At 34.0% G+C, this 27,615-nt stretch overlaps 3 protein-coding genes across 3 annotated transcripts; all 3 read left to right on the top strand.

The window, feature by feature from the left end:
* Positions 1-8,199: 8,199 nt before the first annotated feature.
* LOC130641113 (metabotropic glutamate receptor 3-like) lies at positions 8,200-12,661 on the top strand. The gene is made up of 2 exons (XM_057447778.1): positions 8,200-8,962; positions 9,829-12,661. The coding sequence occupies exons 1-2, from the start codon at positions 8,878-8,880 to the stop codon at positions 12,345-12,347; spliced, it is 2,604 nt and encodes an 867-aa protein (XP_057303761.1). The 5' UTR covers positions 8,200-8,877; the 3' UTR covers positions 12,348-12,661.
* A 6,595-nt stretch (positions 12,662-19,256) lies between these two features.
* LOC130642213 (putative nuclease HARBI1) lies at positions 19,257-19,979 on the top strand. The gene has a single exon (XM_057449298.1). It carries the CDS (start codon positions 19,257-19,259, stop codon positions 19,977-19,979), a length of 723 nt encoding a protein of 240 aa, XP_057305281.1.
* A 1,489-nt stretch (positions 19,980-21,468) lies between these two features.
* Positions 21,469-23,214, top strand: LOC130642212 (uncharacterized). Its single transcript, XM_057449297.1, has 3 exons — positions 21,469-21,660; positions 21,983-22,934; positions 22,997-23,214. Exons 1-3 carry the CDS (start codon positions 21,469-21,471, stop codon positions 23,212-23,214), a joined length of 1,362 nt encoding a protein of 453 aa, XP_057305280.1.
* The last annotated feature ends 4,401 nt before the right edge of the window (positions 23,215-27,615 follow it).

Below are 27,615 nucleotides of genomic sequence, written 5' to 3'. Positions count from 1 at the left end.
AAATGTGTTGACCACGATCTTGTTCTTCATCCAGGTAACAGTCATCATCGTTTTCTACGGATTCCTCAACTTCATCCATTTGACTCTCATCAGGACCATCTACTCTCAAACATGCATCAAACTCTAAATTTAAACAGTTATCACAATCACATAAGAATTCTTTCATATATACCGAATTCTCATTAGGCTTGTATTCAAACAGATGCATTGCCATACAACCATCGATCTTCCGTTCAACTCTCGCCATGCGCTTTTTGTCAACTTGCTTTTGACTGACGACTGTGTAACTCATTCTGGGATCTTTCCGGATATCGAGATAGTCACGAATCGCTTGGCTGTCGACAAACCAAACGTCCAAACCAATGATGTCTCGTCTTAATATAGATTTAACTCCGAAGGCGGACATGGCATCAATTAGCCCTTTACCGTGACCTGCTGCTCCGTACAGACGAATTATGCGTACATCGTACTTGTTGGCAAGAGAATGGTATGAATGAAAAGCCCATTTATTTTTATATTGAGTGGGAGCGTTATCGCTTTTAATGATAACTGTTTCATTTCGGATTTCCCAACGATCAAAAATATCTTCAAGGACTTCAAAAACGAAAGATGGGTCGTGAGTTGTATCGTCACTCAAATGATACACAAATTTGTTTTCTCCGGGTTCAACAATGGAACAATGTAAGGCGTACTGTTTCCCAGAAAAATGCGCTTCTTGTACCTCGTGTTTTGTTTTGATGGCAATGTTCTCTGAAAAATCCATTTCAATGTACCTGCTCCCTTCGTGTCGTTCTCTGATTTTTGGAATAACTGTTGCGGTATTTTGTACATGTTGGCGATGTTTGAGATAGGCTGGACCGAGAGCGATGAGTTGCTCCACTATTTCCGATACTTTGTGCTTTTTGTCAAGACGTGTTGTTCTCTCGTAGCTCTTTTCGACACCATTCTTGACATAGATTTCCGTCTTCTTTCCAAAAATGTAATAAGATGTCTCCTTCAGCGAGGTGAATTCCGGATGAAGCTTTTCGAGATCTTCTGATGACAATGAAGCTTTTAAACTGAGAAACTTCGTGACAGAGTTTAGCTGTTTTAAACATTTTGTTTTTCGGAAATTGTTGATTCCTTTTAATAACAGATGGACATTTTGGCATTTGATACAAAGACACGACTCCTTTTCTCGTTCTGTAGGTGGGCCGATATAGAATGGTCGATATTTGTAGAAAGTGGAGAACGAACACTTCAAATCCTGGTGAATTTTATTAAAATCCTTGAAGAGTTGACGAACAGGTTTTGTGTATATTCGGCGATGGGCTCTGATATACGTTTTAGTACTGCCGGTCTTTTTCAGAATGATCTGTTTCTCCTCTACACTGTCATCAGTAATACAAGCTAAATGTTTGAAATCTTTTAAATAACGAAGCTTACCGATTCTGCTTTCATTTCGTCCGGAATCAGTTGTCGGGATGGAGACTTCTTCGTTCAACCAGTAATTGTAGATTCGTTGAAGATTTTCCGTAGGGATTGAATAGCGAGCTTTGTGTTGATGTTTGTAGTTAGTTAAAATTGATTTCAGTCTGTAAGGCTTGTAATCCAAACTTTTAGCAATCCACCTAATAAAGCATTCGTTATCAAGGGCCTCTCCGAAGGTTTCGTCCAAAAACTTTGCTGCCGTATGTTTATAAAACCGGCTATTTAAATCGCCTTTTAATTTCGAGAGAACGGATTCCTTGAATTGACGCTCAAACATGTGGTCACGTTTTTCAGCCAATCTGGCAAGTTCGACGCCGATTGATGTGGTTGTGTCGTTCATGTCATAAGTGTCGTTACTCCGGATGGGTGATAGAGGAATGGACAGTGTGAGTGAATCATTATTCTCATCAACTGTTGCGTTATGCGGTACTAAATTTTCAGGTTCAAACGGAGGAATGCTCGACGATGTTGGTTCACGGATCTCAAAAACAGCATTTTGTTGGTCAACCAATGACATTTCCGTTTCGATTACATTACCATCACTGCTCATAAAAGAGACATTTATTACATCGGATATGGCTGATACGTTGGGATTTTGAGCTTCCGGTTGGCTTTCAGACTCTAGTGATAGAAATGTGGGTAGAGTAGCATCCTGGTCCTCCTCATTGTCTACATCAGGAGATTCATGATGTGTCTTGACGTGACGATCTCTGTTGAACTTTTGACCAAATGTCTTTCCGCAATACTCACATACTTTGTTCTGACTCATTTTCTGCTTCCGGACCATTACTTTTGTACACTCTTTCTTATGGCGAACAATATTCCCTCTAAATTTCGATCGTAAGGGACAATCAACCGTCGGACAAGCCCACAACTTTGTTTTTTCATCATACAGAGGCTGTATTTTTCTATTTTTCCCAAGTGTTACTGGTTGATGGTTGAATCTCTTCTCGTGTTTATTTCTGTTGCTCATATCACTGAATTGTTTCTTGCATGAGTCATCGCGACAAAAATAAAACTTTGCTTTACTGACTGGCGCCATCTCAAACTTTCAGACAATGAAGTTTGAATGAAACTTTCTTTCTTTTAAATCCCACGCGCGCCAAAAACACTGTTTCGATTTAAAAAAACATTCGATTCAGAAAGTAAACATTCGATTTGATCTCGTAAAACAATGCAATGTCTTCAAATAAATGCGAAAGGAAAGTAAAGTGACGCAAGTTCCGTACACATGGTTTGTGGCTTTATTGGCTTTATTTATTAGTACTTTTTTAACATGACATGTGCCATTTAATGGCTTGTTCAGGTATACTTTCACTAGAGATTTTCAGATGACCTTTCTAATCTTTTTCTCCTCTTAAAAATAATTCTTATACATTGCATAAATATTTTCACTTTATAAATTTACTTTTACTTTTTAAATCATTAACGCGGCTTGTCTAACGCAAACTGTTAGAAATTGGATCTTTTTTTAATTTAATTACTTCCGCATCAAAGTGAAATCTAGCTAAATTCTATCATAAAAACAAGGACTTGAACTTTCACGTACCACTCCTCGTGGAGTCGAATTTGTTAATAACACTGGCCTTTACTGATATTGAAAATTCTTCTTAGTAACAGTTTCTGAAACACTTTCGGGCGAAATTTGGAGTAGTTCTTGAAAAGATAAGTCCTTAACAGCGCCTTAACGAAAAAACCATTTTAATCTTCGATCACTCTTTATTTTCTACGTTTTCCGTCCTGGATTATCTTTAGGATAGCCAATATCATGTTTTGAGACATTTCTATTTCGGTATCGACGAGTAAATTCAGATATAACAGTCAAATTGCCTTCTAGTACGCTTTTTTATGTCGAAAAATTAAAAGGACCATATTTATCCTCAGGCACTCTTTAACCTTGTGAAATCAAGTCAAATCCAACAATTGTATACCTAAAAGTGAAGCTGCTGAAGAAAATCATGAAATTCTTAAGAGTACTTTAAGATAATAGCAAAAATGATGTTTACGTTAAAATCGGAAAAAGACTAATTGATCATGAAATACTCTTAATATTTGAATTTTTTTTTACTTTATTCTAAATTCAAGACCAGTTGAACCATTTTCCGAAATTTCGAACCAAAAAGAAGACTTCAAGGTTCCAAAAATTAAGATGACTTTTTTTATCTTTGCAGCTAAGGACTAAAACGTATCTTAAACTACTCCTGACTTTAGACGTAATTTTCTCTCAGTCTACTTATCATATAAAACTCTAATTTTCATATTTTAAAAGAAAAATCTTATCTTAATTCGCCATTAAAATGGAATTCTTCTTGGATTTAGAGACTGCTACGATATTTTAGATTAAGTGAGAGATATAGAAATCTCCACTTTTCGCACAGTCAAGAAAAAACACGTCCCTATAAAGAACACACCTCTATACGACGGACACTTTTTTGCAACAATGGTGTCCGTTTCAGACAGATTTCACTGTATAAGTTGTTTCTAATGTGTGGTGGGGTTGTCTGAAAAATCAATAAGGGTAGCTTCACTGAACGCCTATATGACTTTTAAATTTTACCCCCTTCCATGAATGTTAAAAACAAAATATGTTAATCTAATCTAACTAATCTCTCCAATTAAAGGACACTGTACAAGGCAGACACCTCTGATTACCGGATAAATTACTTTCTCATTGGTCGTTTCTGGTCAAAGTCTCATAAAAACTTTCTATATATCGGACCCTTAGTTAGTGGACACTCTAATTAGCGCATAACAAGATAATGAACATGGCTGCTTTTTTCTTTCCAATTAGCGGACAGTCTAAAAATTTGGATCCAGTAAACAAAAATAGACAAAAACTTTACAATCTAGCTTGCTTTTTTGAGTGGAGAAAAAAGCGAAAGAAAATTTTTCCGTACACAATCTGTAGTTAATGATGTATACGAGGTCTCATCTAATGTGACAAAGTGAAAAAGATGGTGAAGATGCTGACGTTAAAGAAATTATATGAGACAATGATTGATAAATTGATAAACTTGAAAGATCTTAATAGAGAAAAAAAAGCTGAAGGTGATTGAAACTATTTAAATTTCTATAACAGAAAAACAAGAAGCTTTGCAGAAAATTGAAGAGGTTAAAAATTATTTGGCCCAGTAACAAAAAAAAGCAGCCCATTAAAATCATCAACAACAAAAAACATGGCAGACACAGCTGAAGAGATTCCTTAAAGACTTTTTTTAAGTAAAATTTTGTAAAATAAACATTTGTTTGCAAATTTTGCGTTCGTTAGTTGATATCATATGGTGTTGATATTTATTGTTGTTGTAAAAAAGTTTTATTACGTTCAATTGAGTTACTTTTTTCTTTATTTTTCGTGTCTGAGTTTAACCTATCCAATAACTACCCAAATTACACCTTTCACATGCAAAACTCGGTTTTATTTTTCAAATATGGGGCTTACACTCCAAAACTTTCCAAATAGCGGACACCTCCAATTAGCGGACACTTTGCTGCGGTGTCCGCTAATTGAGGAGAATTCTGTACTCGCAATTGCGACTTGTGCCTTCGTTATTTTGCTACCGGAAGTATCAGTATACCCTTTGGTGCTATGGTTTAAGGGATCATTTATGTATTATTTTTTGTTTGCATATTTTCCGGTTTCGAAGAAAAGTGCAAGAATATATTAAAATAATATTCCGTTAGTTTTCGTCAGAGAAATAAACATAGAAAGACGCACAGTATTTTTAATTAGAGTACACCCTAAAAGAAGGTCACCTCTGGTTAACGGACTGATTCATTAGACTGACCGGATTCTGATCAAATTCTTATTGAAAAACGTTTTAAAAAGCAACAATTAAAATATCGGACACTTCAATTAAAGGATATTTTCTTTGTGTCAAGATCGGTATTTCTAAATTTTTCTTTCTATAATTAGCGGACCCCTGCCAAAAATAATGCAACTACTCTTTAACTTGTTTACTATGGCGACGGTAGAACGAACATCTAAAGTCCGTTTTACTTCGTTTTTTTCGTAACATAAGTCTTATAAACCCTTTCTATATTACCACTCTTCACTACAGCAAATTCTCGGTTTTGCAAACTAAATTTTCTCTTCCGCGAGTCTAAAATATTCAAATAAAACGAACTCGAAACATTAAACCAAAGGAGGTTTAGTAAACACAACAGAAAACAAATGAAAGAATAAAAAATGGACGTTCAGATTATTTACAAAGCAATTTTCAGCTCAGTAAATTAGAATTTAAGTTGAATAACAAAAAACTACAGTAAAAACAGTGTAATTTGTTTCCTAGTTTTAAAGGAGTTTTTTAAAATATTTACAAACTTGTTAGAAACAAGTGTATAAACTTAAATTTACACTTGCATTCCGTTACTACTGCCATCCTGTAATTTTAACTTTACGTATTAGTTTTCTCTCGAAAAAAAAAGATCGTTTTTGACAAAATTACCAGTTCTGCAAAAAAAGAAAATGTCCAACTATCCATTTCTTTTTAGTGAAGCAATTCTCTTCTTCGAGTCACTATTGGTATTTCTACGGTAATTGATGTGACCGAGGAGGTTTCTCCTTGATGTGACTAATGTTATAACCAAATCAATTTTTCATTTCCAACCTGTTTGCGAAAACCAACAAAACCAATATGATGCCATGCAATATCTTCTCTGTAGAATTAGAAAAATTGGAATAAAAAAAAAATTGGAATGTTTGGAAAAAAAGTGACCTATTTGACAAATATTTTGTCAAAGTGCAAGCTAAAAAAGATATTTATAACGCCGATGAATTCGGTCTCTCCTGCCAACCAATTTCAGATAAGTCCTTGCACTACAAACGTGATAGTTGTAGTGACGGTAAGCACATTAAAGTAAGGCTTACTGGATTGGCTGTTGGTAATGCTAGAAGAGAATGTTTGTGATCGAAAAGTCTGAAAAACCACGTTGTTTCAGTGGTGTAATAAGTTAACTTTTCGTTACTGTTCCCAGAAAAGAGTTAGATGGATGGGGATTTTTTGTTTTCCAAATGGATCCTCAGCTCCAGACAGAAAGGTTGCTTTGATAATCGACAACTGTCCTTACCATCGGATACTTGATGGCCTGAAATTGAAATTGAACTAATGCTTCTACCGCCAAACACAACGCAAGCCATGGATGAGTTGTTATTAGGTGTGTAAAAGCATTTTACCGCCTTCACTTCTTAAGCTTTGTATAACAAGCATTGATAGAGGCAGATCTCCTACAAAAGTCAGCATATTAGGGGCTTGACTTTGCTATCCGCAACTTGTGAATGCGTCTCTCTAATGACAATGGTTAACTACTTCAGGAATGCCGCTTAAGTTCTGAGAGACAAGCACAAAACCAGTCTGATAAAAACGTTCTTTTTATAAGCTGCGTGCAGTACAGCTTGAAGAGTTCAAGACAGGTAGGAATCTTTAATTGAGTTCACAATTCGTGACAATGTAGACGAAGATTCAAAAGTACATTTTCTCACAGATTATAAAATCATAGCTCGAGTTACCCAAACAGAGCTTGATGCAGAACAAGATTGTAACGAGAATGATGAAGATGATGTAGATCGGGAAATTTCGCCACCAAGTAGGGATCAAATTTATCAAGCTTTAGAAATTCTTCAGTCTTTACCAAGATGACAGAGAACAGAATATGTGGAAAAGAGGGGTAAAGATAAAAAAATTATAAGAAATTTCTTTGCTTAAGTAGAATTAGCAATCTTTTATTACTGGCTTTTTTTAAATTATAAGATTAGCTATTTTAACACAAAAAGTATGCAAGATATAAATGTTTAGGTAAAAATTACAAATTTTTTTTTTAAATTTTTGATTTAGATAACTCTCGATATAGAGAAACTATTTTTCATTATATCGAGAGTCTACTGTAGCACAATTTATGTATTGGAACAAGTCCACAAGTTCATAAAACTTGGGAAAATACATAGAATTAAACAAGAGTAAACCTGACAAACTTCAACTTAAAACCAAACACCTTTAATTAACGGAGAGATTTTTTACACCAACAGCTAATTAGTGAGGCTACTGCGTTATGTTATTATTTTTTGCTCATTCACCTCAAACATCGCACAAAGTTAACACGATGCACAAAGTAGATCTGGGATAATCGAGTCTAGACTATATGAGTAAGAAATATACTTAATTGAAAACAGTCTCGTTTCTTTTTTTACTTTCTGTGGAGCATGATGACGACGAATCAGCACAAATACTTTATATTCTCTGTAAAAAGATATGAAATATTTCAAGTTGAAGAATTTGTAAACTAAATGTCAATTTAAAGCGTAATGAACTTTATTATAAAGAGATAAAGAAGCATCGCTTTGTGATTTGCATCTTTCACATGGCCATTTTGAGGGATTTTTTGCGTGATAATTGCGAATATCTGACTTTGGTACATTTTGCAAGAATGAAATCAAAAATTAAAACACTGCTTAAAAATTTTTATAAAAATCTGCCAGCTTTTGTTGTTGCTTCATTTGAATTTACAAAGGATTTTAAAATAGAAAAAGAAACATAGTTTTTTAGGTAGGTGAAAGCCAACCTCGTTCCCAGTGCATTTTGCCTTGTTGATGAAACTGGGTCACTCCGAAATAACGGCTCAGGGGCCACAAGACCCTGGAGACGAGGTTGGGTGAAAGCCTTCTAAAAAAGTAAACATGCCGGATATTCAGTCTATGAGAATTTGACATATGAGGTAAAATGAATAAATTAATTCATTTTATATAATTTTAATGAATATAAGTGAAAACATAAAAATACTATTGGGGAGTAAGAGACAACAAAAGAGAGTTGTTTTTTTGACAAACGGATGATAACAGCATATATTTCTAGCAGCACCAATTTTCTTAACATTTCATCCAGCACTTTGAAAACTATCTTGGATTCACCCTTAGACAAAAGTTTTCGGTCAAGAATCGTTTTAAAATCACCAACCAACATAGCCCATAGTTTGATTGTTATCAAAAGTATTCTGCATTTCATAGGAAGAGGATGCATTGAACTACTAAACTGTTCTAAACATGGACAATTTAGGTTTTCTCCTTATAACCAATTACAAATTTTAGTAAAGGGTTTTTTTGGTGCCCGTAAAAATTGTGCGTGATCTAAGGATTAATAAAAACATTTGCCCACATTGGATATTTCGCAAAAAAATGCACATTGGATATTTTGCAGAACAGGTTTGTTGTAACTTTGATTAATGACATCCTAGTGCAAATTAAACTCTTAAATCGCTTTGCTTGTCGTGCTTTTTATTTGTTTATTTAGCTTGAAGTTGTTTACAAATATTGAAGCAGCTGAAATTAAAGATGGGAAGGAAATAAACAAACCAAGGGACAAGTAGGCTGCCGTAACGAATAAAAGAAACATATTTGTATTGCAAAAACTTAATGAAATGAGAAACAGGAATCTTCTTGACGTCAACATGGGTTTTTTTATGGTAAAATCAATTTTAATATTTTGCTGTTTCGTTTCGTTAGGTAAGTGTAAAAGCAGAACATATGTTGATATTATTTTAATTACTCGCACCTACATTAAAATTATCTACTAAGATTTGAACAGCAAAAAAATAATCACTGACAAAAAAACTGACATTCTGAAGTTAGCGACACCACTTGCAATTTGTTGTATAACGATCAGGAAAGGGGAGAAGTGGGTGCAGTTGAATTTTGAGGTTGAGATTACTAAAGTTTGTGTAAAACTACACAGGACTTTTAGCAGTCTAGGGGTGGGAAAGGGGGCACGAGTGCGAATACTTATGCATGCTTTTGTTATTTACGGATACTTTTTTGTTTTCAGTCAATCTAATGAGTTAAAATCTCCGGATTTCGGTTTGATCCGTTAGCTCTGATCATGCTGAGGCCACACACTATTTTATTCGTACAAATTTTGGCGCGGATTTAGTTAGACGGTGTGGCGAAATGATTTATTTTTGTGTACTTGATTTCACTATCTAAAAATATTTATATCCTAAATTAAATTTGGTGTAGTCAATTTTTTAAGATTTTTGAACAAAAGTATAATATAATAGACCGTACAAAACATTTGGTTAAAGTCTCAAAATTTGGTTTGGCGAACACAGAAAGACTTAAATTTATAGTTGACTTAATGTGAAAATTAAATTTGGCATAATTGAAATTCTACGATGACAAAAAAAATTAACATTGAATAATATCGATTCCAGACTATTTTTTGAAATCAAATTACCAACTTTTCTCTGCGCAAAATTTTATGAGTATGGAAAATACTCTAAACTTAAAATAACTTTTGGAATTGCTCCACGACGTAAATTTGTGTTCATTATAACATTGTGATACACGGATATTCCAATAACATTTTACTTTAGCATCGCATCACGTCACACCCGTCCTTGAACAAAGCGGTGATATCAACTTGGTCGGTTTAATCGACATCAAAGGTACTTTGCCGAACAAGAGTAAGTGCGCTGTTACTCGCCCATCCGATGGAATTATTCCAGCACTTGCTTTAAAGTATGCCGTTGATCGAGTCAATAACGACAGTAAACTATTGGCAGATCTAAAACTAGGCTATAAAATATACGACAGTTGCGACAGCAGTGGATTACAAAAACTTTTAGTCGACATTCTTTTCATACCAAACACTGTCGGGATTATTGGACCAAACCGTAATAGTGACGTTACTATGACAGCAGTAGTAATGAGTTTGTGGCATCGACTTATCATTGCGTTTAGCATGGCTCCTCTCCATTTTGAGCAAAACCCAAGCTTCAGGAATTTATTCCGAGCAACGCCACCTATGGATCAAATGATACAGGCGATGGTAGATTTTATATTTTACATGAAATGGAATTATATTGGAGCATTTTACCAAAATAGTGAATATGGCATCGCAGCTGTTAGCGATATGAAGAAGTTTGCTAGAAAACGAAATATCTGCCTAAGTGACATTAGTCGCATTGAATCAACCGATGTTGAATCGTACAGCAGAATGTTATTAAACAAGTATCTATTAAACAACAAAAAAATCGAGATCATTGTGTTATTTCTTGAAGAAGAAACATTAATAAAGTTTATGCATGGAGTAAGTTTAATTCCAAGAGATTTATGGTCACATGTGACTTTTATATCCGGCTCAAAATGGGGAACTAAACAAATAATAACAAAAGGAATCGAGGACGTTGTAAAAGGAGTTATCACGTTTCAACCAACTCAAAAAAACATGAGAAATTTTAAAAGTTATTTCTACAATCTTGACGTGAAGAAATCTAAGTTGCTTTTTGATTTCAAAAAAGAACTTCGCGATGAAATAGTAAATATTACTCAAAACTTAACAACTGAGCAGTTCTATTCAAAATTCGGAGATGTATCACACTCCTCCGCAGGTACCATAATCAATTCTGTGAACGCATACGCCTATGCCGTGGACAGATATTGGCGGTTCTACAAAAAAAACTTGACAAAACTCGTTCTAAAACGATATCTTTTAATTCCAGCCATGGAAAGATTATATAAGGTAAGACGTGTTTACCCATTTAACCGAAGCATTTATAGTTTTAGATCGGATCACAGAATTAACTCAAACTTTGACATTTTCAATTATCAGAAGATGAGCAACAACAGGTTTGCTTATAAGCTAATTGGGCGGTGGGAATTAATAAGCCCAGAAAAAGTAGGACGTGGAAACTATGCCATCAGAAACAGTAGCGAGCTAATCACAAACTACAGCCGATTGACAGTCAATCACAGTGCCATTCAATGGAGAGACAAGATACCAAAATCAATTTGTAGCAAAGCATGCAAATCTCATCAAATTAAAGTAATATCTAAAAGATATTCTAGCTGCTGTTGGGAATGTAAGAATTGCGGTGATAATAATATTGTTGTAAATAATAGCTGCGCATATTGTGGAAGAGATTACAAAGCAACAAATAACTTTAGCGCGTGTGAAGTTTTACCAATTAAGATGGTAACTACGAATGTTGTATTGGTGTATAGCTTTTATTGCATTGGTAGTGTAGGTGTATTACTTTCAATTCTAGCTACATTCCTCTTCATAAAATTTAGAGATAAGCTAATCATTCGTGCTTCATCTCGGGAATTATGCATGTTTATTTGTCTCGGAATCACCTTACTATACTCTTTTCCAGTGCTTGCAATTTCGACTGCATCTAAAGTATGTTGTATTGCCCAAAAATGCTTTTTTTTCATCGGATTCAACTTAATATATGGTTCACTAATGCTTAAAACGAATCGGATTTACCGGATATTTGCCGCTGCACGTTCTAGCACAATAGCGCCAAAAGTTGTCAGTCCGATTTCCCAAGTAATTTTTGCGTCAACGTTATGTCTTGTTCAAATTATTCTTTTATCGCCAAGTATTAACAGTTTACATACACAAAAACAATACCCATCACACAGACACCATGTTGAAATATATTGCAAGGTCGACACATCGATTTTCTTTATCAACTTTACGTATATTTTATCCATAATGGCTTCCACAACGTTTTATGCGTTCAGAACAAGAACTTTTCCGAAAAATTACAACGAATCAAAAGACATTGGAATTACGATGTATATCACGTGTTTTATTTTTGGAATAGGATTGGTTAGCTACTTTCTCTTAACAAACTCACAAAGCAGGATAATAGCAATATCGTTTGTTAGCATCTTATGTGCTACGGTCGTTCTCTTTGGTTTATTTACAACGAAATTTTTAATAATTTACAAATCGCATGTTAGCAAGAAAGACGAAAATAAAAATGTAGATAAACAAACTTGGGAGCACGCAACAAACCGCTTACAAAGTTTATCCACTTCGGATATAAGAATATACTCTGATAAAATCTCAAGCGCAACGACATTTACCGTTGAATATTCATAGTGCCTACACCTATTTGCAACCTCGTTCCCAAGCCCTGTAGCATTTTGTGATATGACAATTAAAAAAGACGTGCATCATGATGGGATGGAGGTTGCACCTATTAGGTTCGATACTTTAGTGTCCTTACTTACATTAACATTGTAAGTTTAAATCAGATGTGCGACTCTTGTAGATAGGAATAAAATTTTAAAATATTTTCTTTTGTTGCTATATATACCGTTCTAGTGTGCTTCTTACAAGAACATGATAGGTAAAAATTTATAACGACTTCAGATTGAAATACGGATTATACGAAAAGTGATTTTTATTTCGTGCTTTTCTTTGAAAAATTGACAAACGTTAATAACGCCAAAAAACGTTAGATTTTAACTATAGAATTCTCCGCTTTTGAAAAAAAATAACACAGTCATAATAACAAGGATTCTGAGAATAATACGTATAAATATTGCGATTTTTTGCTACATTAACCACATTCGGTCAACGATTTAACTTAAAGTACTGACACATGATCTCTAAATGACTATTTTTCATAAAAAAATATTTTGTCTTTCATCCTATTTGTTTCAGGGGGGAATAAGTTTTTTTTTGCTCGGCTGCATTGTTATGATACCTTCTGATTTTTAGTATTTATTTATAAGACACGTGCATACCAAGTTTTTAAGTGCCATACCTCTCAAAGCCGTAGATTTTGGCTATTACTCGAAACTATTCCTAAATTCTTATAACCGGAAAACTATAGTAACTTTTGTTAGCATATTATACTTAGCAGTTAAAACTTACAACACAACTTATTTCATTAAGGTGAATCAATCTGTAAATTTTGGGCACATGGATAATCCGATTTCCCGATTTTTTGGAATTAGATTTTTTTGCAATTCTTGGCATTTTTTCATGCGAACTATGTCAAAAACAGCAAAATATGTTAAATATAACACAAAGCGATTTTCTGTAGAACTAAAGTAATTAAATTTTTAGCAGATAGTAGTGGTATGTTAACGAAATTTTGAGCTTTCGATGACGTCACTTTATATGGACTGTCTATCAAAAGTTGAGAAAGGGGGAGGCGGAGGCTGCCCCCTTCCCCCTCGGTCATAATATGTTTAAAAGAAACCCCGGATAGGGTCAGGATTAAAGTCATTATTTTGGCTACTACTTATGAAACCATAAAATCCTTGAGCTAAGTAATAAAATTTATTTGATCCTATAGTAGAGAAAAAACTTGAATAATTTATGGTCGTTCTGTCAATAATTTCTGAACAACGATATGTAACTTTTTTAATCCTATTTGTGTAATGTTGTTCTTTATTTCTTTAAAAAATACTCAGTAGAAGGGAATACAACCTCGATGCCGGGGCCTGTAGCGTTTTTTGATGACATGAGGATGAAACGCATATCAAAAAACGTTACAGGCTCTGGGATCGAGGTTAAAAGTTAAATCAGCACGTTCTTGGAGTGTAAATGTCAGAAGGTTCGATTATAAAAGTCGGACTATATGCATTAAATTCTGGTCTAAATCGTAAATCAATAAGGATTATGTGTGTTATTACTAAGGGATTAATAGTGGTGATAACCAAGCTGAAAAATAATGTTAAATCGTTCTGAGGTGTACCAAATTTCAATTGATTCTTGTGTTTACACTTTGTGTGTCTCGGTTTTTAACGTATTGAAAATTTGAATTACTTGTCGTAAGTTGAACCAGATTTAATCTCTAAATATAAACTGATAGACTTGTCGAACCGGTATACAATTTTCTAAAGTGAAGAAACGGTGAATTGGAATGCAATTAAGTTTATTAAAAATATTTATATCTTAAATTTTTTTTAATAAAATACTCACGTATGCTCAGTGATGCACTTTGAAATTAAAGCATATCTAAGAAATCTAAACGCGCGAAATTGATTAATGAGTTAGAGAAATTGATCTGGTTTTAGAAAAATTGTATACGCGTCGCTTAAGCGTGTAAAACACGATTTGCCAGAGAGGTTTTTGTGCAAGTGTCAAGGTGATTTTGTTTTTATAATAAATATTTCGGAATTTCGAAATTAAGCAAACTGTAATTTATTGGAAAATATAGCAGACTGTATTGCTGAAGTCTTACCGAAACAAAGATGGCGATGCAGAAGAAAAAGAAAGATACAACGCAACAACGTGATAAGTTTTATCTGCTTTATTTTTTTGGTAATACTTCGTGGATATTTTTTTTATTTTGATACTTTTGTAGCTAATGAGTGCGTTCTTATTGAATTGTTTGTCATTTGTTGAAACATTTTCGTTAGACGTGACTGTTTCCGATTTGGTTTACAATGCAATCACTCTGATTATTTTGTGGTTTAAAAAAATTAAACGTTACATTTTCTAAGGTAATTTTTAAACAAAACACGTTATAATTTGTCAATGCGCATGTCACAGTATTTTTTGTCATCTGAACTTTTTTTTTCACTTACGATTTCAGGTGAGTAATTTTTTAAAAATTACTTCGGAAATCAAAATGTTGATTGTATGCTGCGCTCTTTTGTTTGGCTTAAAGCGCCCACTTTTTTGGTGTTACCTCAAAACCGACCAATTAAGGTACCGATGAAGGTTTTGATTTTTAGAGAATACCTGATATCCCTTGAAAACAGATATTGGTGGTCAGTTAAAATATGATATTATTATTCTAGGTATTACTATGATATCATAATATTATGCTAGATATTAAAGTAATTTATACCAGGTCATGAAATGAAATCTACACTGTCGGGTGGATTCTGCATGAACGTGTGAACAAAAATGACAATTACAATCGTGGACGAACAATAATTAAGCATCGTTAAAAATATTAATATTTTGTCAAAAATTGGTAATATCTTCCTTCTCCCCTGTCTGTTGGGCTCAACCGAAGCTATATGTTTTGGGTAACCCGATACAACGTTAAAGGTTTTCCAATAAAATTTTACAAAAAAAAATTTTTGTAATCTTGTTTGTTGTGCGTATGTACTTTTTAAAAAATGTTTTGACTTTTCTTATTTAAAATAAAGTACCGCGACGTTTGTCAGTTTTCTTAAAAAAACGAGTCTATCAGAACGCTGAGACTTAGATTTGCCAAAAAGTAAGAATGTATTAAAGCTGAGATATACTACAGTAAGTTTAATTGGACCAATTATATGGAGATGAAAAGGTTAAAAGTTTTAACGCAGATGGCATACTGTAACTGTTTAAGATCAGCCCACAAAATTGAGAAGAGCAAGCGAGTAAAAAAAGGAGAGCCTTTATTCATAGAAAGGAAAACAGTCGAGTTATTTTATTGTTATAGACAAAGAAGTCATGGAACAGGGCTTTTTACCTTTTGGTATAAGGAAAGAGGACTAATTCGGTCGGTAAAGTTTACCCCTACTTAAATTTTTCTTGGATTAACTTAATTCCAATAAAATCTTTTAAAAACTTGGATCATTAAAGAATAGTGAAAGGCTAGTGGGAGTTTCATGGTCCTTTTTGTACCGCATTACGTGCTTTTGCTACTTGCGATGCCATTTTGTGTGAAAGGCGTACACAGGTATCATAATATTGATCACATGGAGGAAAGTACACGGAAATCTGGGGAAAGCAAGTAATTTTAATCATTTTTGACCAAAGTTTTCCTGTATTAACCTAACCCGTTATTTCTCCGATAGCCACTTTTTACAAGGACATACTGACTACACAAAGAATTTCTTGATCGACGTTTCAAGATCTATACGATGAAGGCGTTTAACTCAATAAGCGCTCATCAAAACCACACGAACATATACATTTTCTTGATCAGCAATTTAAGCTCAACACAATAGAGGAAACGTGAAAACAAATTTCTCCATTTGTCTCTTATAATAATACAGAGACTGTGTCGGTCTGTTTGTAACAGGCAAAGTGGATATCGTCATTTTCCTTTGATGTCACCAAAAAACTTATGTCTAATATGTTAAATTTTCTGACGTTACGGCGCGACGTCAATAACACCACTGGACGGGTTGATGATGTAATCAAAAAACCTTTAAAGCCCAATATCTCTGCAACTATTTGTCAAAAGTACATCATCCTGTACATTTTCGTGATCATCGGTTCAAGGTCTATACAATGAGAGTAACAGGGATATAAATTAACGGGCCATTGCTAACGTCAGCAAAATGTTTAAACCCTTATATGTCCTTAGTCGTTCGTAGAAAAGATATGATCCTATAAATTATTTTGAGCAGCGTTTCAACCTTACAGGCAACGAATAAACTAAATTTCGCCAATTTTTTTTGGATTTGCAATGCTGACGTCAGCAAAACGTCTTAAACAACCAACTTTTTCAATGTCCTATTGCTTAAGTGGATTTTTCCACGGGTCTTTATCGACTAGTTTAAGTAATAAAAACAATGCTACAGTCAATTTTTTCAACTTTTTTTCCAATTTTGATACATTCATATATACAGTACATATTATATACATATTTACAAAATGTAGAAAATTATTATGTAATGTAATCTTTTAATCTCATCTCGAATGAACGTGTGCAATGAATGCATTGAGTTCTTCTTTTAATAAAAGTTCATTTATAATCATTTTATTTATGATAATATTTCGAAATGTCTTGACTGTGTCTTAAAAAAAAAAACGTAAAAAAACCCTTATATTGAAAATACTTCTCATATTTCTATAAATTATGTATGTTTGTCAAACTAGATGACATCATGTCTCTCTCTGTTTATCATGTTATCGTGGTTTCGTCAAAATTCTTCAAATTGAAAACCGAGAAGAACAAAAAAGAAAGAGGGTTTTAAGTGTACTTTCCTTTTGTTATCCACAAAGGATTTAAACTGTTGAATTCGCTTCGGATAATTTAGAAAAACGTAAATTTTATAATATATATTTTTCGATAAGAAAGGTTAAATATATATATATATATATATATATATATATATATATATATATATATATATATATATATATATATATATATATATATATATATATATATATATATATATATATATATATATATATATATATATATATATATATATATATATATATATATATATATATATATATATATATATATATATATATATATATATATATATATATATATATATATATATATATATATATATATATATATATATATATATATATATATTTATTGCATTACAATACTATTGTATCGAACTCATGTAAAAATTACACGAATACGAGCTATAAAAACGCAAAAAACATTTTTTTGAAACATAAAAAAACATTTTTTACGGAAAGCACAGCACAAACTAATATTTTCAAAATCACAATGTGAATAATCGTCTTAACAATCTTCCTTCTTTTTTATTTAAGTTTATACTTTGACGTTGTTTCTTACAAGATATTGAAGCAGATAATGGGGAACAATCCAATTCTTTATCTAGGAAAGCATTTAAAATCTTGTTATATCGCATATCGATGGGAACTTTAGAGTTATTTGACGTAGACTTGTTCGAATTGAGTGATGAAGAAGAATTTGCTGTCGAATCCAACGACATAGATTTCTTTATGATCTGATCCTTACTCATTTCCAAATTTACGTAAAACTCTTTTGCTACCTTTTCCCGTGTAATTCATATGATTTCTTGTTTGATACTGTTTCGTAGTAACTTCTCAGTCAATCTTCTTCAAAATAAAATAATGCAATTAAACCTTATTGACTCATTAAAAGTTAAAACAACAAAGCGGTATCGCCTTAGAAAGCCATTTTTCATTTTTATTGAACGAAGATACATGGCAACTTAAAATTGTGGTTGCTGAATAGAGCATCACGGTCCTTTAACAGAGCACGTTAAGATGTTATCACGTTAGCAACCGGGCCGTTAAACAACATTAAATATCCTTAATAACAAATGTGGTACTTAAAGTTTACTCATTTACTAATTTAGAAGAAAACGTTAAGATGTTATTATGTTAGCAACTGTGCAGTTAAAAAAAGCTCAGATAATTCTTTAAAGACTACGTGTCATTTAAAGCTGAAAGTTTATATATTTACAAATTTAAGACTGACTCTTTTTTTCCCTCTTCTAAGCGTCAAAATCTCTTTTAGATGTTAAATTTATATTTTGGAAAGAAAATAGTAACTTTCACAGCTATACATTTTTCTTCTGGAGGTCAAGTTATCAAGGGGGCATCTATACCTAGGGGCTTGCTAACTTATTTTCGAATTATCAATAGTTAGGGGCTGTTTATATGAGAGGCGGGACGGGACGTTTGCCGGGATGATTTTATCCCGCCTTTATATGGAAAAAAGTGCGCCGGGACGATGTCACAACACAAGCGCCAAATTTAAATTTTTCTAAAGTATAATGGCGCGTCAAAACTAAAACAAAACAAAATTGCAAGCGAATAAACAGATTTTTTTAACATCATCAACATTGTTGTTGCAGCTCAATACATTGTTAATGATTTTAGCACTTCAATACACTCACTATAGAACTCTTTTAACTGCATCACTTTTGAGTGGAAGCAAAAGAAACTGTTGGATAAAAAAACAGAAAGCATTGAAAGAGCAAAGGAAAAACCGAATTTCTCGTTCAACATGGTTCAAACAAGGACGAGTGGAACAGTGGTGGTTGAACATGTTTTTTGATGTTCTTCCCGAGGAGGATTGGAAAAAGAACTTCAGAATGACAAAGGCTATGTTTACTGATTTAGTAGATCAAATACGCATATGGATTACTCCTGACAACACATCTCCAAATTATCGAGCCTTGTCTGCAGAAAAAAAGTTGCAGTAACGTTGTACTACTTGAAAGACACAGGATCTTTGTCAATGACAGCAAACACTTTTGGCCTGCACATATCTACGGTGTCAAAAGTCATAACAGATGTTTGTAACTGCATAACTTACAAGCTTGGACCAAAATACATAGCCCTGCCAAAACAAAAGAAGAGATGCTTGAAAAAGTAGGAGAATTTGAGGCCAAATTTGGAATGACGCAAGCTTTTGATTGCATAGATGTCACCCACGTACAAATTTTACGACCTAGTGAACATTCACAAGATTATTTTTCTTACAAAATGTATTTTTCTCTTAACGTTCAGGCAGTATGCGATTTCCGTGGCTATTTCATGGATGTTGATTGTAGGTGGCCAGGCAGTGTACATGACGCGAAGGTGTTTGCCAACTCAAATATTGCTGCTAAACTTAAGGATGAGGAAATACCCATTACTTATGAGGACATCCTGCCAGGCCGAGCCAAAGTTCCAAACTATTTGATTGGTGACCCTGCATACCCCTTGACACTGTACTGTATGAAAGAGTACCATAGTTGTTCAACAAATGCTCAAGTGTTATTTAACAACATGCTCCGGTCAGCAAGAAACCCAGTCGAGTGTGCTTTTGGACGCTTAAAAGCCAGATGGGGTTTTTTAGCAAAGAAAGTTGATTTAAAAATAGATTTTGTTCCTGTGGCAATCTATGCATGTTTTGTGCTGCACACTATATGTGAACTTAACAAATGTGTCATTGACCCTGATTTGGTGAAAATTGAAATGAAAAAGCATAAAGCAGAGACACAACAATTAGATTACTCTGTGTATTTAGAAAATCTTGCAGAGGGTGATGTTGTACGGGAAGTAATAACAAATTTTATACAGGACAGTCTTCCATACTAACAATTATATATATATATACAATATATACAAAAAATGTAAAGATTTATAAAGTATTGCATGTTCTGTAAAAGGAAATGATAAAGGCTAAATTCAAACATTCGCACATTAATTTCAATAAAAAGTTTCTTCTGATACTGCTAAAGATTTGAAAGCCTATTATGCTCAATGTAACTCACAGTGAAAATATTTTTGTTTGTTGTTAATTTTTGTTAAAAATCTACGGATTAGAACGTTTTGGGCATATAGTTTGTTGGGCAACTAACATAACATAAATGTTTAGGCAATCAACATAATATAACTTTTAGGTTTGTCTGTGAACATAAACTTGCATCAATGTAATTGTTCCTGAAACACTCTCTGAACTATATACATATGTTTTTTTTTCGTATCATTCCCTCATTAATGATTGATAATAACCACCGCCACTGGGATCGTTGGGACTTATGTTGTTGTTTAGGGTTACGATGCTTAAGACAACATTACAATTTGGATTTATATGCTGAAAATGGTGATGTCTACCATAGCTTTCATAATTTTGTGAGCTTGGACCTACTTGCTGGCTGAATGATTGTGCCATCAGCTGCATGGAGTGTGACATAGTTTCGCTTATTTGCAACATAGCCTGGCTTATATTATTAAGTGCAGCTGTAAAGGACTCATTAGAATTTTTAATCATCTCTTGGAGCTCTTTACGACCAGATCTTTCTTCTTTTGCTTCTCTCAACAGTAAGGTATCACGCTGAGCAGATGACAACTTTCTCTCAAGTTGTTTTCTTTTATTATCAATAAGTTTTGGCACTGCTGATGTAGATTTTGGTGTGGAAGTAACAATGCATGAATTTTTCGAGACTGACTGATCACTTGATGACAAGCTCAAATTATCGTCATCTGCTGAATCTTCATATTCACCACTGTCAACACTATTAATATTTGCAGTTGGATCATCATGGTCAGATAACATTTCATTACTTGATTTTGTTTGATTCACATCAGCACTATCAATGTCATTGGGTAGGGGCTCTGTGTTTGCACTTTCACTCCAAAGGAGCTTCAAACTGTCATAGTGTTCATACACTAATCTGCCACAGCCACTACGCGTGCCACTAATTACTGCTAATTACTGCTTTAACTAATTACTGCTTTAGAAAATCCCTGCCGTAAATCTTTTATTTTTTCTAACACTCTTTGGTAGCCTCTTGCTATCATTTTTTTCATTTCCCTAACATTTTCTAGGGAGAGCTCAGTGGAGGTATCCTCCACTAGCCCAAACACTTCTTCTTCATTTTGATATAATTTTGCCAACACAGTTCGAATGACTTTGTATTGCATTGGTTTGTCTGCATCAAAATCAATGTTCTCAAACTCACACTTCGCTTTATAATTTAATAGACAGTTAATGAGGTTAAAAACCATTTCATCATTGAATCTAAAACACTTTTTCTTGGTTGGAACATCTGTTGGCTTCTTAACAAGTGCACGTTTAGCAGCCATGTTTGTTTTTTTCTTTCTATTGAAATATGCTGATAGTGCAAATATTACCTCGTTTGTCCCGGGACGGTGTGTTTATATGGAAAAAAACGTCCCGCCTAAGCCGGGATCCCGCTCAGCTCCAAGCGGGATCCCGCCCAGCTGGGACGGGACGAAATTGTCCCGGGACAAAAATTTTCCATATAAACGCAAGGTGATTTTAAGTATAATTATTAATGAGAGCGGGATCCCGGCAAACGTCCCGTCCCAGCAATCGTCCCGTCCCGCCTCTCATATAAACAGCCCCTTAGGGGCTGTTTATATGAGAGGAGGGACGGGACGATTGCCGGGACGGGACGTTTGCCGGGATGATTTTATCCCGCCTTTATATGGAAAAAAGTGCGCCGGGACGATTTCACAACACAAGCGCCAAATTTAAATTTTTCTAAAGTATAATGGCGCCTCAAAACGAAAATAAAACAAAATTGCAAGCGAATAAACAGATTTTTTTAACATCATCAACATTGTTGTTGCAGCTCAATACATTGTTAATGATTTTAGCACTTCAATACACTCACTATAGAACTCTTTTAACTGCATCACTTTTGAGTGGAAGCAAAAGAAACTGTTGGATAAAAAAACAGAAAGCATTGAAAGGGCACAGGAAAAACCGAATTCCTCGTTCAACATGGTTCAAACAAGGACGAGTGGAACAGTGGTGGTTGAACATGTTTTTTGATGTTCTTCCCGAGGAGGATTGGAAAAAGAACTTCAGAATGACAAAGGCTATGTTTACTGATTTAGTAGATCAAATACGCATATGGATTACTCCTGACAACACATCTCCAAATTATCGAGCCTTGTCTGCAGAAAAAAAAGTTGCAGTAACGTTGTACTACTTGAAAGACACAGGATCTTTGTCAATGACAGCAAACACTTTTGGCCTGCACATATCTACGGTGTCAAAAGTCATAAGAGATGTTTGTAACTGCATAACTTACAAGCTTGGACCAAAATACATAGCCCTGCCAAAAACGAAAGAAGAGATGCTTGAAAAAGTAGGAGAATTTGAGGCCAAATTTGGAATGACGCAAGCTTTTGGCTGCATAGATGGCACCCACGTACAAATTTTACGACCTAGTGAACATTCACAAGATTATTTTTCTTACAAAATGTATTTTTCTCTTAACGTTCAGGCAGTATGCGATTTCCGTGGCTATTTCATGGATGTTGATTGTAGGTGGCCAGGCAGTGTACATGACGCGAAGGTGTTCGCCAACTTAAATATTGCTGCTAAACTTAAAGATGAGAAAATACCCATTACTTATGAGGACATCCTGCCAGGCCGAGCCAAAGTTCCAAACTATTTGATTGGTGACCCTGCATACCCCTTGACACCGTACTGTATGAAAGAGTACCATAGTTGTTCAACAAATGCTCAAGTGTTATTTAACAACATGCTCCGGTCAGCAAGAAACCCAGTCGAGTGTGCTTTTGGACGCCTAAAAGCCAGATGGGGTTTTTTAGCAAAGAAAGTTGATTTAAAATAGATTTTGTTCCTGTGGCAATCTATGCATGTTTTGTGCTGCACAATATATGTGAACTTAACAAATGTGTTATTGACCCTGATTTGGTGAAAATTGAAATAGAAAAGCATAAAGCAGAGACACAACAATTAGATTACTCTGTGTATTTAGGAAATCTTGCAGAGGGTGATGTTGTACGGGAAGTAATAACAAATTTTATACAGGACAGTCTTCCATACTAACAATTATATATATATATATACAATATATACAAAAAATGTAAAGATTTATAAAGTATTGCATGTTCTGTAAAAGGAAATGATAAAGGCTAAATTCAAACATTCGCACATTAATTTCAATAAAAAGTTTCTTCTGATACTGCTAAAGATTTGAAAGCCTATTATGCTCAATGTAACTCACAGTGAAAATATTTTTGTTTGTTGTTAATTTTTGTTAAAAATCTACGGATTAGAACGTTTAGGGCATATAGTTTGTTGGGCAACTAACATAACATAAATGTTTAGGCAATCAACATAATATAACTTTTAGGTTTGTCTGTGAACATAAACTTGCATCAATGTAATTGTTCCTGAAACACTCTCTGAACTATATACACATGTTTTTTTCTTCTTCGCATCATTCCCTCATTAATGATTGATAATAACCACCGCCACTGGGATCGATGGGACTTATGTTGTTGTTTTGGGTTACGATGCTTGAGACGACATTACAATTTGGATTTATATGCTGAAAATGGTGACGTCTACCATAGCTTTCATAATTTTGTGAGCTTGGACCTGCTTGCTGGCTGAATGATTGTGCCATCAGCTGCATGGAGTGTGACATAGTTTCGCTAATTTGCAACATAGCCTGGCTTATATTATTAAGTGCAGCTGTAAAGGACTCATTAGAATTTTTAATCATCTCTTGGAGCTCTTTACGATCAGATCTTTCTTCTTTTGCTTCTCTCAACAGTAAGGTATCACGCTGAGCAGATGACAACTTTCTCTCAAGTTGTTTTCTTTTATTATCAATAAGTTTTGGCACTGCTGATGTAGATTTTGGTGTGGAAGTAACAATGCATGAATTTTCGAGACTGACTGATCACTTGATGACAAGCTCAAATTATCGTCATCTGCTGAATCTTCATATTCACCACTGTCAACACTATTAATATTTGCAGTTGGATCATCATGGTCAGATAACATTTCATTACTTGATTTTGTTTGATTCACATCAGCACTATCAATGTCATTGGGTAGGGGCTCTGTGTTTGCACTTTCACTCCAAAGGAGCTTCAAACTGTCATAGTGTTCATACACTAATCTGCCACAGCCACTACGCGTGCCACTAATTACTGCTAATTACTGCTTTAACTAATTACTGCCTTAGAAAATCCCTGCCGTAAATCTTTTATTTTTTCTAACACTCTTTGGTAGCCTCTTGCTATCATTTTTTTCATTTCCCTAACATTTTCTTGGGAGAGCTCAGTGGAGGTATCCTCCACTGGCCCAAACACTTCTTCTTCATTTTGATATAATTTTGCCAACTCAGTTCGAATGACTTTGTATTGCATTGGTTTGTCTGCATCAAAATCAATGTTCTCAAACTCACACTTTGCTTTATAATCTAATAGACAGTTAATGAGGTTAAAAACCATTTCATCATTGAATCTAAAACACTTTTTCTTGGTTGGAACATCTGTTGGCTTCCTAACAAGTGCACGTTTAGCAGCCATGTTTGTTTTTTTCTTTCTATTGAAATATGCTGATAGTGCAAATATTACCTCGTTTGTCCCGGGACGGTGTGTTTATATGGAAAAAAACGTCCCGCCTAAGCCGGGATCCCGCTTAGCTCAAGCGGGATCCCGCTCAGCCGGGACGGGACGAAATTGTCCCGGGACAAAAATTTTCCATATAAACGCAAAGTGATTTTAAGTATAATTATCAATGAGAGCGGGATCCCGGCAAACGTCCCGTCCCGGCAATCGTCCCGTCCCGCCTCTCATATAAACAGCCCCTTAGAACTTATTGGGGACGTTGCATACATCAATTTCTTGTGTGCGTAATAAAAATTAGATTTTATGAGATAATTAGCTGCAAGATTTTTAAAAATTCTGAAATTTAAAAAATATATATAAAAAATACAAAAATACAGTATTCTCTCCAATTAACAGACACTCCAAAAGGCGGACACCTCTGATTAGCGGACACTTTGGTCATACACCGGCCGTTTTCTAGTCTAAGTCTCATAAAAAACCTTCCAAAAAGCGGTCACTCTAACTAGCGGACAATATTTTTTGCACTTTTTCCTTTGTGATACAAAACTCGTCTTTATTTTCTAATTTGCGGCTTAAAATGTAAAACTTTCCAAATTAGAAGACGCTCGTGTTCGCTAATTGGAGAGTATACTGCATATAAATATACTATAGTAAAGTTACTTAAAATGTTTCTACTAAAACAGTCATGGTTCCACCATGGTCAATATTTTCTATTTTTTTAACTACCTTTATCAGACCCAAACAGTCAGCCCTAAGTGATGAAAATTTCGAGAGATGACGAGTCGATAAATAATTATAAAGTCAATTTTGTTTGCGTCGATAAGGAGTTTGTCTTCTCTTATATTAATATTTTGTACGTTTAAAATACGCGGAGCTTTATTTTAGGTCACACGCCGAGTAAGTGATTTTGTTGACAGGCGAACTAGTAAATTTCTCTATAGCCATATCCCGTCCGTTTATAATGACGACACAGATAATATATAGATAAATTTCAATATATTTGTTCCGTTAACTAACGGGAAAGTGGGTCAACCCTCCTATTACGTTAAAAATACGTGTGTCAGCCTCATTTTCAGGTCCTCTTACCTAATTTAATCAACTGCAATTGAGTTTTAACCAGCTGAGGTTAATTATTTATCTAAAGTATTAATCTGAATTATTTCTCTTAAGACATCAAAGGCAGATTAAAAATTTTCTGTGGAACTTGTTTACCTTCACTATAACCTAGCAATAGAAAAAGACTAACCGCAAATAGCTATTTTTATATGTTGTAGAGAAAAAACAAATTTTTCTCGTTTGCAAAAAAATTTATAGCCTGGATTTATTTGCATCATAGCAATAAAACATTTTTTAAAGATAAACTGTTTCTTTTTCAAGAAAATTCTTCTTGGAATTATTGATATCTGATCTTCTGTGAAAATTATTATTTACAGTGATATTAGTATCTTCCAATCCAACCTTATTCACAGGTAACTTTTCTGCCATTTTTAAGCAACTTAAGTTCTTCCTTATGTCTCTCTTTTTTTGATTCAAAAGCAATAACCTGTTTTTGTGCGGATGATTTTTTTTTATCTTTTTTAAGAACTCGAAAACTTAAAAACCTGTTTATGCTTGTAGGTTAGTACTTAGGCAAAGTATTAGAATATACTTATTACGTTTGCTTATTAGAAGTTTGCAGATAATTTTTGCACTCTTTGGGAGACCTTCTTTGCATGTGCTTTTGATATTTGTTGCAAAGTCAACCCACCCCTGGATTCTCTACGAGCTTACATCTAGTTTCTTTTGTCAACACCCTTTTTCTGTTTGTTGTAGGTCAAAAACAAGCACAAAATTTTCAAAGACGCGTAATCAACATTATAAAAAAAAATTAACATATACATTTTTTTGATTTATTTCAACGTCCAGGACAAGTTATGACTATCCTGAAAAACTTGAAGATCTACAAGTTACTAGAACTGAAAATAATGGTGCTTTAATTATTTAAGGTTTTTTTTTTTAATCGCCATATAATTAACGATTTGTTTGATCACTCATCCCCGGCCAGGAAGCCGCCGTCGCAAAATAATTGTTTTCGGTCGTAGGTAAACAGACCTTGTGTTTTATGAGCACTGAAGCAGAGGTTGCTACTGTAAGTTGCTTTTGGAAATCAATAAATCAGGGGCAAAACAAAATAATACAAAGAAGTCGTAGTTATATCTCATTGCCTTTTGTCCACTAATTATGATAATTAATGTTTATCACGCACTCTTTCATTTATTAAAATGTATGGTCATAGAAATTGCATAATTTTTGCCAATTATTTATATAGGGAAGAGTACAGACAATACTTTCTCCGTGAGAGAAAGTATGTTTGACTAACTGTTTGAACAAAGTACCATCATAAAAAGTAAGGCAAAAACGAGAGCTGTCTTTAAAAACAATATCCGGTAGCTGAGTGCTGCAAAGAAGCCCTATTTGAGTAGAGTAACAGAAACTATTATTATAGCCGGAACTTTGTTGATATATTATTAAAAAGCACTACGATGAAAATGCAGCTAACATGTTCTCCCTCATTGGCTAAATATTTGGTGATGACATGCGTTTATGATCGTGTGAATCGTGGAATGAATTGCAATGGCAGCTCTGTAGGCGGAAAGAAATTGTAGTGATTTTTCTATTTCAGTAAAACATTTGAACATGTTCTGATCTTCAGTTTTTAATATTATTTCAGGATAACGTTTTCTCATCTATATCTTTCAGTTCTTAAAATCAAAAAAAATTGCCAACACGGTGATTACACGCCTTTAAGCAAGAAATACTAATGCGATTACTTTTTGCCGATTTTATTGCGTTAAAGCGCGTTATTAAAAAATTCCTAGCTAAT

Source organism: Hydractinia symbiolongicarpus, chromosome 4 (assembly GCF_029227915.1).
Source record: "Hydractinia symbiolongicarpus strain clone_291-10 chromosome 4, HSymV2.1, whole genome shotgun sequence".
In the NCBI taxonomy this organism is placed as follows: Eukaryota; Metazoa; Cnidaria; class Hydrozoa; order Anthoathecata; family Hydractiniidae; genus Hydractinia; species Hydractinia symbiolongicarpus.
This window is presented reverse-complemented; position numbering and strand designations above follow the sequence as displayed.

Bases quoted from the DNA above. Each gene is read 5' to 3' on its own strand.
- LOC130641113 (XM_057447778.1), top strand. From the start codon at position 8,878: ATGAGAAACAGGAATCTTCTTGACGTCAACATGGGTTTTTTTATGGTA. The intron at 8,963-9,828 runs GTAAGTGTAAAA...ATTTTACTTTAG, and splicing joins TTGCTGTTTCGTTTCGTTAG to CATCGCATCACGTCACACCC.
- LOC130642213 (XM_057449298.1), top strand. From the start codon at position 19,257: ATGCTTGAAAAAGTAGGAGAATTTGAGGCCAAATTTGGAATGACGCAA.
- LOC130642212 (XM_057449297.1), top strand. From the start codon at position 21,469: ATGTTTGTTTTTTTCTTTCTATTGAAATATGCTGATAGTGCAAATATT. The intron at 21,661-21,982 runs GTGATTTTAAGT...TTGTTGTTGCAG, and splicing joins ATTTTCCATATAAACGCAAG to CTCAATACATTGTTAATGAT. The intron at 22,935-22,996 runs GTGCTTTTGGAC...GATTTAAAATAG, and splicing joins AGCAAGAAACCCAGTCGAGT to ATTTTGTTCCTGTGGCAATC.